The 13,595-nt window shown below is 44.2% G+C and overlaps 2 protein-coding genes across 3 annotated transcripts in view; one reads left to right on the top strand and one right to left on the bottom strand.

Annotated features, from left to right (window-relative positions):
* The window catches only part of MLLT3 (MLLT3 super elongation complex subunit), a 274,703-nt gene extending 269,161 nt beyond the window's left edge, over positions 1-5,542 (bottom strand). The window contains exons 1-3 of one of the 2 annotated variants that reach the window (XM_039244431.1): positions 5,141-5,197; positions 4,787-4,868; positions 3,677-3,857 (exon numbers count right to left, since the gene is read on the bottom strand). In XM_039244431.1, coding sequence (XP_039100362.1) covers positions 3,677-3,857; positions 4,787-4,789 — 184 coding nt within the window. In that variant the 5' untranslated portion in view covers positions 4,790-4,868; positions 5,141-5,197. Of the gene's footprint in view, positions 1-3,676; positions 3,858-4,786; positions 4,869-5,140; positions 5,198-5,263 lie in introns of those variants that run through there. The other variant, XM_039244430.1, reaches the window with a different exon arrangement.
* Positions 5,543-6,277: 735 nt separating this feature from the next.
* The window catches only part of FOCAD (focadhesin), a 387,127-nt gene continuing 379,809 nt past the window's right edge, over positions 6,278-13,595 (top strand). Inside the window, exon 1 of the mRNA XM_039244410.1 lies at positions 6,278-6,295. The gene's annotated coding sequence lies outside the window, so the exon portion shown is untranslated. The remainder of the gene's footprint in view (positions 6,296-13,595) is intronic.

The raw sequence follows: 13,595 nt of genomic DNA, 5'->3' as shown, positions 1-13,595 counted from the left end.
CTTTTAACTGCCTTGGAAAATTATGCTTTATGTTGCTTCAAAATGCCAAGTGGGAGAACTGCTCTCACTGGTCACCTTAATTCCATACAGAACTCTACACAAGTCTTCTAACACGCACTGAATAGATCAGTAGAGTCATCCAGCTGTTTTTGTTTTTTGGGTTTTTTTTTTTTTTTTTTTTTTAAACCTTTTAAGTACCTAAGAGGAGAATACACACCAGGTGCATGCAGTATCTTCAACTAGTCTGGACCCAGATTTCAGGTACCCTAATAAAAAAACTTACCCAAATTCTTTCAGAAGACTATTTAACACAAATCAGAACTACACAGTAATGCTGGGCTCAAACATTTGAATCAAAGGAAAGTTGTAAGTGGGATTTATTATGCTTTATCTGCCTACTCAAAGGACTAGGGCTACAAATAAAAAGCCATCAAATCATACCGGTGGCCAAATTAGCTTACATAAAATAATAAGCAACAGATTTCATATCATAAATGTCAATGGAACAGACTGCAATAGTAAGAATGGTGTAATTGGAAAGAAAGTTCACTCAAATTCCCATCATACTGAAAATGAAAACATTAATATTTTAAATGAAATGTTTTGAATGTGACTATTCATTTCAGTCATATCAGACTATTACAAATCTTTGGTACTAATAAATAAAATATGGTCTTTTTTTTTTTTTACAAGTGGATAGTTTTAAAATGCATTATACTCTGACCTGCCTGTTCTGTAACAGCTAATGGATATTCCAGCCTTCACCATTTCATCAAAATCTCTCTTCTAGGACTCAGTGCTAGGAACTGTAAATTGCACGTCTCCAACCCATCTCTGGGACAGAGTAAACTCTCAAGAATTCAAGTACAATTAGCTCAATTCCGAAATGGTACATGTAATTCTCATTAGGCAACAAGTTGAAATGCTCTAATTTCTTCCTCTACAAGTTCTCATAATATTATTGTGAAATAAAGGAAACCAACCTGAAAATCAATTTGCTTTTCCAAACCAAAGATTTACAAAACTAAGAACTCCTCCATCTTTGTGGCTGAGCAGTTCATCCCCAGTGCTAAGGTCCACTTCTGTTTACTGAAAGTGATTTAACTTGCCATTATTAATAGCCATTTACAGATTGGAGTATGTGCATTTCTTTTAAATATCCTGTAACTCAGATTTTTCACAAAGCCATTTTCACAGTTTCTCCCATTTCCAATTTCTCACTTACAGACCTATAAGATGACAAATATAGCACCTTAAAAGGTACCGAAGCAGACTTAGCAACGGCTGGGATTCTTGTTCTGTATTTATTTATTCTTATTATTTTGGAAGGCGTTATAAGCCAAAAAATAAGTCCCAGGATCAAGTGGTATGTTTGGTGTTACTTGAATTTACAACTAAGTATTCCCAAAGAACAGAGAAACCTTCTCTTGCAATCTGAATCATGTGTAATTACAGTATGACAAGGTCTCTCCTGGGCTATGTAAGCTGGCATTTTTCCCGGGACTTGTCACATCATGGGAAGCACACATACAAATAAAAATCCAAAAATAAACATTTGAAAACAATGGCTTATAGACTACATAAAGAAACTCCGCAGTCGCAAATAAAAAACTGAAGAGCCCAACCTGTGAGCAGGCATCTCTCACTAGAGATGGAGACTTCAGGGTTATTGAGCCGCTTACCACACCTAGCAACAGCTCCCAGGTGTGGGCTGTGTGGGGCCAGCACCCTCCTGCTCCCTCAGGCTGGGAAAATCATTAAGTATGGAAAATAAAGGGACACACACACACACACACACACACACACACACACACACTGAAGCCCAGAAACCGTGGTGAAATATGGGGAGGTCGGTCATCTTTAATTTCACAATGCCAATTTGTTGACTGTCAAGAAGCCTAAACAAAGTTATCTTAAGAGCTACATCTTCTGCCAACAGACTTAGTTTTTCTAGAGTAATAAATATTGCTTTTCTTGTTAAGTGTATTTCATCTCGAACTGCGTGGCAGCAAAGGAGTCCTAATAGTGGATACCAGGGATCTTAGAAGGTGGTTTCTTTTGTTTAAACTCCTCTGCAGTGGCTCTACAGATACATGGAAAGGGGAGAGCAAGATTCCAAGAAGCATCACACCGAACCTCGACCAGTGACAGAAACTTGACAATACTCCTCCTAATTACAGTGTTGAGGAAGGATGAAGTAAAATTATCTCAGGCTATATTTTGATCTAAGATGCTAACAAAATCTAAATGTTATTTCCTCTAGGCCATGCCCAGCTTCTATTAGAAGCTGGATTCATTTGTTAACCATCCAGCAAAGCCCATCAAATTCAGCTGGTCAAGTTTTCAAGAGGAGCTGTGAAACAAACCACTAAAGGCAAAGCATACAATCCTACAACCCATCACAGGAGCTCAGGAAACAAAATATAAGCATCAACACAAACCTCCACCACCTCTGAGGCACATAGCATTTCTCCTTTCTTTATTCAGCTCCTCAATGTTCAATAATTTCCAGTAGCTCTAAGCAGAATGGATTTATTATGATGTTACTCTAAGAAACTGCAGGAGTTCTAGATGCCAATAAAGATTACGGATCAAATGGAAGATAACTACTAACCATTGTGTCGAGTTAGATAAATAAACCTGCTTACAAACAAAGCACCTTATTGTATTTGTACTGTTACCTCCACTAATCCAACTAAAACAACCAGGCAGTAGCTTTCCGGAGGCTGAAGGGAATAAAAATCAGGTTTCTCAAGCCTTCTTTAAATTTTCTTTCAAAATAACATCCCGTGGGGGTTTTTTTTCTTTTTCTTTCTTTTTTTAAAACCGTCCTGCTCTTTACGGAGAGTGTTTTGGGACCTGAGAGGCTGAGCAGGATATGCAAACTAGAAACCAAGGCTAAAAACCAGGGTAGGGAAGTGAGGAAGAAAGCAAGGCAGACATGGTTCCTCGGAAACTTAGCTTCGACCTTTGCAGGGACCCTCCTCCCCGCAGATCACATCGAGCAGACTCCAAACCGCTGCTCAAAAAATTCAGTGTGCAATTAAGTGCCACTAGGGGCTAGGAACGAGTAACACCCCCCCCCTCAGCTGAACATAAAATGCTGACTGTGCCGGGTGGGGGTGGCTACCCCACGAAAGGAAAAATCAGTGACAACCCGCACCCACTGCCTAATTCGCAGGGAGGAAGGCAAAGAAGACCCTGAAGAGAGGCGACTTCCCAAAACGGAAGAATAACTACCTGCCACGCATTCCCTGCTAATAACACAGGTAAATTTCAAAGTCTCCAGGAAAAAAAAAGGCGCAAGCTTGTCTATTCCCTCCAGCCCCGCCCCCCGACACCTCCAAACCCAACAACTAATTGCACCTTCCCCACCGAACCCGCGGCTAACCCCAGAGGACCGGTGAGGGCTGGCTTGGGATGAATAAACACTCGACACCTGACGGTCCTTTCTCTGCGGTGACTTTCCCGAAGCCGAAGTGGCGCGCGCGCGGGCGGGAGCCCAGACCTGGCCAGCGCGGCGCCGCGCACCCAGGTCCCGAGGCGACGCCGGCGAGCGCGACGCGGGAGGGGGGGGGGCGGGGAGAGGGGCAGGGGGACCGCCCGGGCCAAGCGATTGTTTCTTCCGCGAGCAAGGACATTTTTTGATCGAGCTCCTTTTGTATTCGAGCCCTACCTCTTTTTGGCCTAGGAAAGCTTTCGTGCAAGTGGAAGACGACTTTCTCCACAAAGTGCTGTATGTTACTGTGCTCCGGGCCGCGCACGAACACCATCCAGTCGTGGGTGAAGCCCTCCACGGTGGGTTTTTTCCTCACCTGGGCGCGGTGCCCCAGCTCCAGCTTCACCTGCACGGCACACTGCGGGCAGGGGGAGGAGAGACAGCCGTGAACAACAGGAAGGCGACCGTTCGGCACCGAACATTGCGCCTGACATTTTTTTTCCTCCTTCTTGAAACGCACATAAAAGGAAACGGCGGTGCCCTCTGCGTCCACGTTTCACGCGCGTGGGCGCGCACACCCCACACCCCCCAATACACCCCACCCCGCCCGCCCGGCGCCCCGCATCCGTGCCGACAGGGATTGTAACGGAATGTTACCCCCAGTCGGGAAGGGAGTCCGGGGGTCGGGGGGAAAGAGGGAGAGCACACTCGAGCCACTACGAGCACAACAAATGCATTGGAAACAAATTAGAAGACAATTAGGAGGTGATGCCTGGGCGGTTTCTCGGCGTGGGAAGGGAGGTAGCCGGGACGCCGAATGGGGGGGGGGGGAGGTCTGGCGAGCCCCCTCCCTGAAAGTGCCGCGGCGACAGGCACACGCCGAGGAAGTCTTTGTGTACGTGTGTGTGTGCGTGCGTGTGGAGCGCTGTGCCAGGCGGAATGGAAACTACATGCAGCCTCTGCTGATGGGCACAAACTCCCGTGCTCTTGCCGTTGGGTTCGTGCACAACAAAAATGAGACGTCGTCACTCACACACACACACGCCCGCGGGAAAACACGCCGAGGCATCCATAACTTAAGGCACCCCGCACCCCCCAGCGAAAAGCCCCACGCGATCGGCGAGACCAGCCTAACAGAGCCCCCGCAACACACTTCCAAGAGCCAAAGTGGCCCCAAAGTAGCTCCCGCCTCCCCCCAGAAAATAAAATTCAGAAAGGCAGGGCGGCGGGCGGACAGCCGCCGAGGCTCGACTGCGCACAGCCCGGCGCGGGGGCAAAGTTGCGTGCGGCCCCGCCGCTGTCAGCCCGCACACTCCGGCTCACACGCGCGCGCCGCGGAGAACGCACCATCGTAGCGGCCGCCGAGGCTGCTCGCCGCGTCCCCGGACTGTGCCCGCGGCTCCCGGCGGCGGCGGCGGCTGAAATATGGCTGAGTTATTATTCGCCTCCTTCCACCGTGTGAGTGTGTGTATGTGTGTGTGTGTGTGTGTGTGAGTGCGCGCGTGAGCGAGTGCGCTTCTTGCGATTGCAAAGAGAGGCGAGGAGAGAGGGAGGCGCGGGGGGGGTGGAGGGCGAGTGTGTTAGTGTGTGGAGTGTGTGTGTATGTGTGTGTGTGTGCGCGCGCCGGGGGGGGGGGAGTGGAGGGAGGGAGGGGAGCGGAGGCTGAGGGAGAGGCGGCAGCTCCCTGCAAGCCGTACCAACCTTTCTCTAATTGGAACCGCGGAGCGCTGGCGCTGTCTGGGCTGCGGCGGCGGCGGCGGCGCAGGGCGAGGGAGGAAAGGCGGGGAGGGGGGGTCTTTTATTATTATTTTTGCATGTACTTACCGAGCTAGCCATGCCTGGGGGCCCGGAGGTTTGCTGGGGTGTTGTGTGGTACCCCCCCTCCCCCGCCCCCCTCAGCTGTAATTCATGAAGAGGCTGCTATGAATGAGAGCGCGCCCAGGAGCGGAGGGTAGATGGCGGACATTCTCTGCCTTTTTCCCCCCGCGTTCGCTTGCCCGCTCGCTCGCTTATTAAACTCAGCCCCAAAAGCAAAAGCAGCAGCAGCAGCAGCAGCAGCTCCAGGGCCAGAGGATGAGATTCCGGAGCATGCGCCGTGGCGCCTTACACCGGGGCTCCGAGCCTCACGGGGCGGAGGGAGGGCGCGAGGGCGGGGCGGAGCGCGCGGGGAGGCCGAGCGAGCAAGCCAGGGGGAGCTCGAAAGAGCCAATCACCGGCCACCTCCCGAAACCCGGCGGCCCGCACCGCCACACTGGAACGCCCGGCTTAAAGTAACAGGTTCCTACTGGGGACGGTGGGGGAGGGAGGTGGAGCAAAGGGCGGGGAGGGGGCGCTAGAGTGGGGAGAGCGGCCAGCTGGGGAGCCATCCCAGCCCCTGTGTAAACTCCTCCCGCCCTACAATAAAAAACGGATTAAAACTGCTGGAATGTAGCCACTGCCTAGAGCCCCCAGCAGCCGGAGAAGGGGTGTTAAATCAAGTCTTCGGCGTTAGCACGCTCGGGGGAGGGAAGGGGGCTTTCTTTTACTTCCCACCCCGTCTTTTTGTGGTTTTGTGCTGAGGAGTCAAGAACTCACGCCCAAACAAATTTATTTAAGGAAAGAGAGAGAGAAGTGCCTCTCTACAAACAAACATCAAAAAGCAGTCGCTGAGACTGTTATAACCGGCCACAATCCCCTGGCCCCTTCCCCATCCACACTCACAGGCTCCCGTCCACCACTCCCACTCCCCGCCCTTCTGCCACCGCCACCGAAAATTCAAAAATGAAATGAACAAAAATACTATTTCCTTCCAAGGGAACTCCTCCCGCTTCGGCAATCCCCGGCAGGGAGGCGTCGCACAGCGGTGCCCAGGTGAAGGTAAGACACCTGGGCGTACCGGGTGCAGACCCTCAGGGAACCAGGCTTGCAGTTGTTTTCTTCGGGAGGTTTCCCCTCCGGACAACCTGGTGGGTTGCATCAGAACGTGGAGGATTGTCCTCCGACACGCGGGGCAACTGGGAGTCTTAAAATAGCAGATAAAGTTAATACTGGCTGTAATGTGCATAAATTGGATTATAATCTTTAGGCGTATTGGTGACAGCCTGCGTAATCCAACTCTGGGTATTAATCCGGTTAGGCTACCGGGTGACAACCAGGCGCAAGAGTGTTCCCAGAGTCGCGCTCCTGCAAACGTCCCCACTCGGGATGGATTGGGTCTCCGTGGCCGGGGATACAGCGGCGCAGCCACGCGTGGGGCGGAGGAGGCGGGGGGTGGGGGGACTGACTAGCTTCCTTCAACAGTGCGGACGACCTTCACAAAGGAAACGGATAAGATCTAGCGGATTGACTTGAAAGTGAAAGATGGGTGTAACTCCGGTTCGTTGAAGATCTTCCTAGCCCTCATTCCTTTTTTGCTGTCTTCGTCTTCTTTCTTTCCTCCCCCAAGTTCCCTGATCTCCCAACCTCTTTCTGAATCTTTCTTTTCTCTTCTCCCTGCCTTTCCTCTTTATGTGGCTCTTCTCCTCTTTCTGGCTCAACGTTCTGGCTTTTTTCTTCTTTTCTTTCTTTAAACCACGAAAGCAAGTTGTCTCAGATCTTGAAATAAAGAGAAGGAATAGGGAAGGAAGTTACCTGGGGCATCTGGAGTCCTGGTTGCTAGTTTTCAGTCCTCTCACCTTCTGACAGGAAGAGAACCCGAATCAGATCGGAGCGCTTTGGGCCAAACTTAATTTCCAATCCAAACTTCCAACTTCAGTGGGTTGAACTACTAAAACTGATGCTCTGATCTCTCCCCAGTTTCACCCCTAGGAAACTTTGGCTTGAGATCCCCAATTCCTGCCACCCTTCTTTTGGATTTAGCATAGAGTGGAGAGAACGACTGAGGGGGGAAACATTTTAATCCGAATCCAAGGGCTTAGATTTCTCAACAGACCCACATGTACATAGATGCATATCATCTTGTGTATGTGTAGGAGTGTGTTGTGTATGTGTGTCAGGATTAAGTTTACCTAGACAGAGACAGCTGTGTGTTAGGATTTAGGTGAAGGGTGGAACTACTTGCTATGCATTATTAAATTTTTGATGAGATAATTAAATTAGAAATCCTTCAGAATTATCAGACTGGTAACTGATGTTTATTTGGATGTGCCATTAGTAAAAAGCCATTTCGTGTGAGGCAGCAACCATTAAGCAGTGAGTGTAGCTCAACACACAGGTGAAAAACAACGATCCAATTGTAAGTTGAAGTTGGACTTAGAGGTTGGCTAATTACTTCCGGTGCCAGCGGACTTTCTTGTGATTCTCTCTGTAACTTGTCTTCGCGCTGAGGGGCTGATCTCTCTTTCTTGAATTATGTGCTTGTTGACTTAAGATGTATTCCAGGAGTCACCAATAAGCCATAGAGTCAAGAATGTCTTTTCCCATTATCCCTCCTTTCCCAAAGACCGAATGTAGGGAAAGTTTCATTCTCTAGACACTGAAAATATAGATTTGGTCAGTAGATGGCGCATGGAGCCCTTCCACCAACGTCCTTACGTGACCTCTTTACAACAAAAAGACCAGGAGGAGGAGAAAAAGAAAGAAACGAAAACCCAACCCCGAGCACTCTAGATTCAACTTTTGGCCAAAGGAATTTATGCCAGTCTTTCAATGTACTGTTAAAAGCTGTTCTAACAAGCTGGATATCAGTTAAAATCAATCAAAACAGAAATAACATCAGATTAATCTTGTCTAGCATATCTGGAGACCTTTGTACTTGCATGAGGTACAAATGTGAGAAGCCTTTTGAATACTTGACAGTGCAATTATAGAAAATATTTTGCAAATAAATTTTAAGACAAACATCTTCAGTACTAAATATTCCCCTCAAAATTTTTTTCATGGAAATGCTTAGGATAAAACCATCTACTTATCCAAATAGCAGCTATCTTATCAAAATTCATACTGTAATACATAGTACAACATGAAACATTGTGGGGTTAATTTTGAGGAGCAGAAAAGAAAAGCAATTGACATCTTCATTTCAAATATGCTTGAGGGGCACCTGGGTGGCTCAGTCAAGTGAGCTTTAGACTCTTGATTTCTGCTCAGGTCGTGATCTTACCAGTGGTGGGATCCAGCCCCAAGTGGGGCTCTGTGCTGACAGTATGGAGCCTACTTGGGATTCTCTTTCTCCCTCTCTCTCTCTGTCCCTCCCCTGCTTGCACTCTGAGCTCTCTCTTTCTCTCTCTCAAAACAAATATTCAAATAAAATGCTTGATGAAAAATTAAAAAAGACAGTGTCTGGGATAGCTTTTAATTCCTGATCATTACCACCACCATCACCACAACCTTTGAACCATCATTTTGGCTCCAGCACTTTTATTTATAATAGCTTTGTTGAGTGAGGAGGTTGAGGCCAGTTTGGATGTTTCTGGCACAATATAAAGAGGTCCTTTAAAATTTTTTTTGTTAATGTTTATTTTTGAGAGACAGAGACATACACAGTATGAGTGGGTGAGGGGCAGAGAGAGAGGGAGACACGGAATCCAAAAGCAAGCTCCAGGCTTTGAGCTGTCAGCACAGAGCCCAACATGGGTCTCGAACCTGTGAACCACAAGATCATGATCTCAGGATCTCAGCCAAACTCAGCTGCTTAACGGACAGCCACTCAGGCACCCGAAGAGGTCCTTTAAAAATTAATTAGAGAGTTTAGGAACAGTTGTTGCTTTTTTTTTTTTAATTTTTTTAATTTTTTGAGACAGAGACAGAGCATGAGTGGGGGAGGAGCAGAGAGAGAGGGAGACACAGAATCTGAAACAGGCTCCAGGCTCTGAGCTGTCACCACAGAACCCGATGTGGGGCTCAAACCCCCGAACCGTGAGATCATGACCGGAGCCGAAGTCAGACGCTTAACCGACTGAGCCACCCAGGCGTCCCCAGTTGTTGCTTCTTAATAGGATTTTATCTATTTATTTCTTGAAATAGATTATTTATGCATAAGCTCAAATAATCAAATCAATAAAAAGTAACCATTGTTCATCCTTTGCTATACAGATTTGGGGGCAAAAGGAAGAAGATCCATGGGGGGGAAAAACATATAAATGCGACAGACACTAACCAGATATCTGATAAATATTAGATTCAGAATAATTAAGGATTTTCTTATAACAGTGCACTTTTTCTGTGTACTTTGTGTGTTCATTTGCCAAAACCATATTTTTCTCATGCCATGTGCCAGGCGCAGAGTTAGGCTGTAAAAATGTAAGAAAGACAGGCTTCCTATAGTAACTGAGTTTATAACCCAGGGGAGAAGTTTCACCAAAACCCTTTTTTTTTAATTTCTTAATACTTAAATCTGGGATAGAGATATGTGTCACCCATAAGCAAGCAGCATATAACTTGGACATGAACTTCCAAAGGACAAGAAAAATAATAGCACAAGATTAGAAGCCCGGAGGCATTGCCCTCAATTCCACCCGTTAATACTTAAATAAGGTGGGAGGGGCAGTGATATCTTTTTGCAACAGCAGCCAAGTCCTAATTTCCTTTTCCTTGATCTTATTTTCTATGTTCACCTTATTGCAGCTCTTTGAAGACAAGATTCACAATGAAAGAAAGCTTGCTAAGCCTTTTCAAGATCATGAGCGTATTTTCTCAGTGGAGACAGTATCCCTGTTTCTTATGGAAATTTTTGGTTCAAAATGTTACATTTTTAACATTATATTTAATTCATGATTCTAGAATAGTATATTGGGAACCCCAGAATAGTATGAATCACTACGGCTTTGAAAAAACAATTGCTCTGATATCCATTTAAGCACCTAGTCTAGGTCTATTTCCAGTGATAAGAAATACACAAAGCTTTTTTAACCACCAGAGTCTCTTCATGTGTAAATTATTCCCTGAGAGTAATTTAAGCAATGCACTTATACATTCAGAAGACAAGAGTGCCTCCACAGTAATAATTTATTAATTTAGTAGGCTGTATTCCTAATTCAAAAAATAGCACCTCAAGGCCTGAAAATTTATCAAGGATGTTATTATGTAAGACCAACAATATAAAACAAGATAAATATTGGAGGTCAGTTGATATAGGATGATTGAAAATGTCTTCCTAATATATACCAGAACCCCAGTGGAATATTTATAGGTAAAATACATATTAAATTGAAAGTACTTTCTGTAAAACAATCTAAAAAGTAGATTATTTTAGTATATCTTTATGTATCCCTGGCATCTCTTCAAAGGCTACCGCATAACTTCCTAACTCTCTTTATATAATGATTTGACCTCCTTGATTTCAGTGGAAAGTCTGTTTTTGTATATGATTTCACTTCTCCCATTCACGTATTATGAATGGAGAGTTAAAATAATCACTTTGTCCTAAAATCATAAACTATACTTTGTCTTATCCGATAAAAAAGGGAAAATAACATATCAAGTTTATGAACTGACAGGCCAAACTTCAATTAAAACTGCAAAAGAAACTTAGGAAGAAGAAATTATTCTCTTCCGTGTATTAAATGGTCTGACAGTGGTTTGAAAATAGTACTAAGCCTCTAAGAAGTGAGTGATTTACCACCTTCTGGTAGGATCAAGTATCCCAGTTGGGTTAAACTATTTACAGTCAGCTCTGAATAATCCATGATTATATTATCCACTTTGTAGCTAATCTACAATGACACAATTTATGTGTAGGGGTTTTTATGTTAGAGTCAGATTTTTTTTTAACTGTACAAAATGCACGTAACTGCATCTAATTGCCAGTTTCCATTCATAGCTTTTCTCACAGGAAAGCAGATATACTAGTCCATTCTATCTCTTTTAGACCCCACTTTCTCGCTGTTATTAAATAATTTGTCATCCCAGGGATAGAATGCTTTGCAAAAAAAACTATTGATCTAGGAAAGAATACAAATCGATAGGAAAAAGGGAATATTCATTTTTTAATAAAGAATATTCATTTCCCAATGTGCTAAATCAAAAGAACTCCTAGAGGCTATTGTTAATTATAGTTCTATTATGGATTCTCTGTGAAACCAGGTAAGGAAAAGTTAGTAAAACACTGTCTTCTCAGATGTAGTGGTAGCAATTTAGGGGAAACTTCAAATTGTAGCAGGGAATTAGAAATTACTTATGGGGGCACCTAAGGCGCTCAGTAAGTTGAGCATCCAACTCTTGATTTTGGCTCCAGTCATCATCCCAGGGTGGTAGGATCAAGCCCCACGTCGGGCTCTGTCCCGAGCATGAAGTCTGCTTAAGATTCTCTCTCTCCCTCTACCCCTCTCCCCCACTCTAAATAAATAAATAAATAAATAAATAAATAAATAAATAAATTTTTTAAAAAATTAAAAGGGCTCCTGGGTGGCTCAATCTGTTGAGCATCTGACTCTTGACTTTGACTCAGGTCATGATCTTGCAGTTTGTGGGATCAAGCTCCACATTGGACTCTGTGCTGATAGCGTGGAGCCTGCTTGGGGTTCTCTCTGCCCCTCCCCCACTAATGCTTGTGCTCTCTCTGTCTCTCAAAATAAACATTTAAAAAATAATAAATAAACAATAAAAATAAATTTTAAAACTCATTTAAGAGTTGCAAATGAAATCTACTTATTTCTATACTATCAGAACTTCAATATACATTATTTTAGTCTTTTGCCTTATGTTTCATGGCCTTAACATTTTCATTTTATTATTAATTCAATGCATTCTATTAACTTTTATTGGCTGTCCAGTGAAGGTCAGCCACTGTTCTTGGTCCAGGATGCAGGTAGGGATGCCTCTAACACTTTCATTTATGTCAAGTATTTATTTCATTATTGCCTTAGAGTTGATAAGTTGTTACAACAAATAAAGATGTTATTAAGCATATAACAACGAACTCTTATTATTTATTTGGATCTCTGTTTAAGAAAAAAAAGATTTAAAAGGGAAAAGATTTAGTCATAACATGGACAATAATTCTTACTTAAAAATAAGATTGAAATTTTTTCCTACGGTCACAAACAAGTACTAAAATTACTTCCAAATCAAAATTTCATTTTCAAGGGCTCCAAATGGTCAAATTCAGGACACTTTGAGCCTCAAAAGGAATCTAGGAGTTCACAATGATACTTTTAAAAAAATGAGCAAGTAAAAACTAAAGCTTCTCCATACAGAAAAATATTAGCTAGTTAATATATGTAAAAGGAACGTTAGAATTAGAAAAAATTATCATTTTGTAGACACCAATGCCATGATAGACTTAGCCAAGGCTTATCAATATATGCTGAAGGTTCAGTGAAAATTTTTGGAAAATACATTATTCATGGTGATACAATGCCTCGTTGTATTATTCCAGATACATATTCCAGATACAGATAACATATTAATTACAAAGGGAGGAAAGGATCTTTACAGTGAAGAAATCTGTAGAACCATTTAACCGAGTGGCCAAAATTAACATCACCAGTTAAAAGAACTGACATCGTGTGCCTCTCAATGTGGTATGATTAAAAGCATGTAACATCTAACATCACAGATGTATTTGTTTTAAGATTTTATTTTTAAGTAATCTCTACACCCAACATGAGGCTCAAATTCATGACCGCAAGATAGTCTTATGCTCTTCCAAATAAGCCAGCCAGGACCCCCTCATGGATGTATTATTTCTGTTCAAAGTATTTGCATCCGTGAGGAAGAAACCAGACACCTCAAGATCATGTGGGACGTTTTACAAGATAACCGGCCTGGTTTTTTGTTTGCTTGTTGGTTTTTAAGTAATCTCCAATGTGAGGTTTCAACTCAGGACCCCAGGATCAAGAGTTGTGTGCTCTACGGGTTGAGCCAGCTAGGTGCCTCAAATAATTCACTGATTAGTTTACATCAGCTTACAGATATTTTTTTTTTTAAGTAAGCTTTAGGCCCAACGTGGGGCTTGAATTCTGCACCCTCAGATCAAGAGTTACGTGCTCTTTTAAATGAGCCAGACAAGCACCCCATTGGCCTGGATTCTTGAAAAAATCAATATCCTAAGAGACCCCTCACCACCACTAAATGTAAGAAAACGTTATAAAGACAACTAAAAAGGGGTGCCTGGGTGGCTCAGTCGGTTAAGTGTGGGACTCTTTGTTTAGGCTCAGGTCAAGATCTCACAGATCCTGAGATCTGGAGTGCCCCATTGGGTTCCTCCTTGTTGGTGGATTCTCTTTCTTGCTACCCC

The sequence above is a fragment of the Hyaena hyaena genome, unplaced genomic scaffold, assembly GCF_003009895.1.
Source record: "Hyaena hyaena isolate Hyena2069 unplaced genomic scaffold, ASM300989v1 scaffold_240, whole genome shotgun sequence".
In the NCBI taxonomy this organism is placed as follows: domain Eukaryota; kingdom Metazoa; phylum Chordata; class Mammalia; order Carnivora; family Hyaenidae; genus Hyaena; species Hyaena hyaena.
The sequence above is the reverse complement of the archived record's forward strand: the minus strand, read 5'-3'. Positions and strand labels throughout refer to the sequence as shown.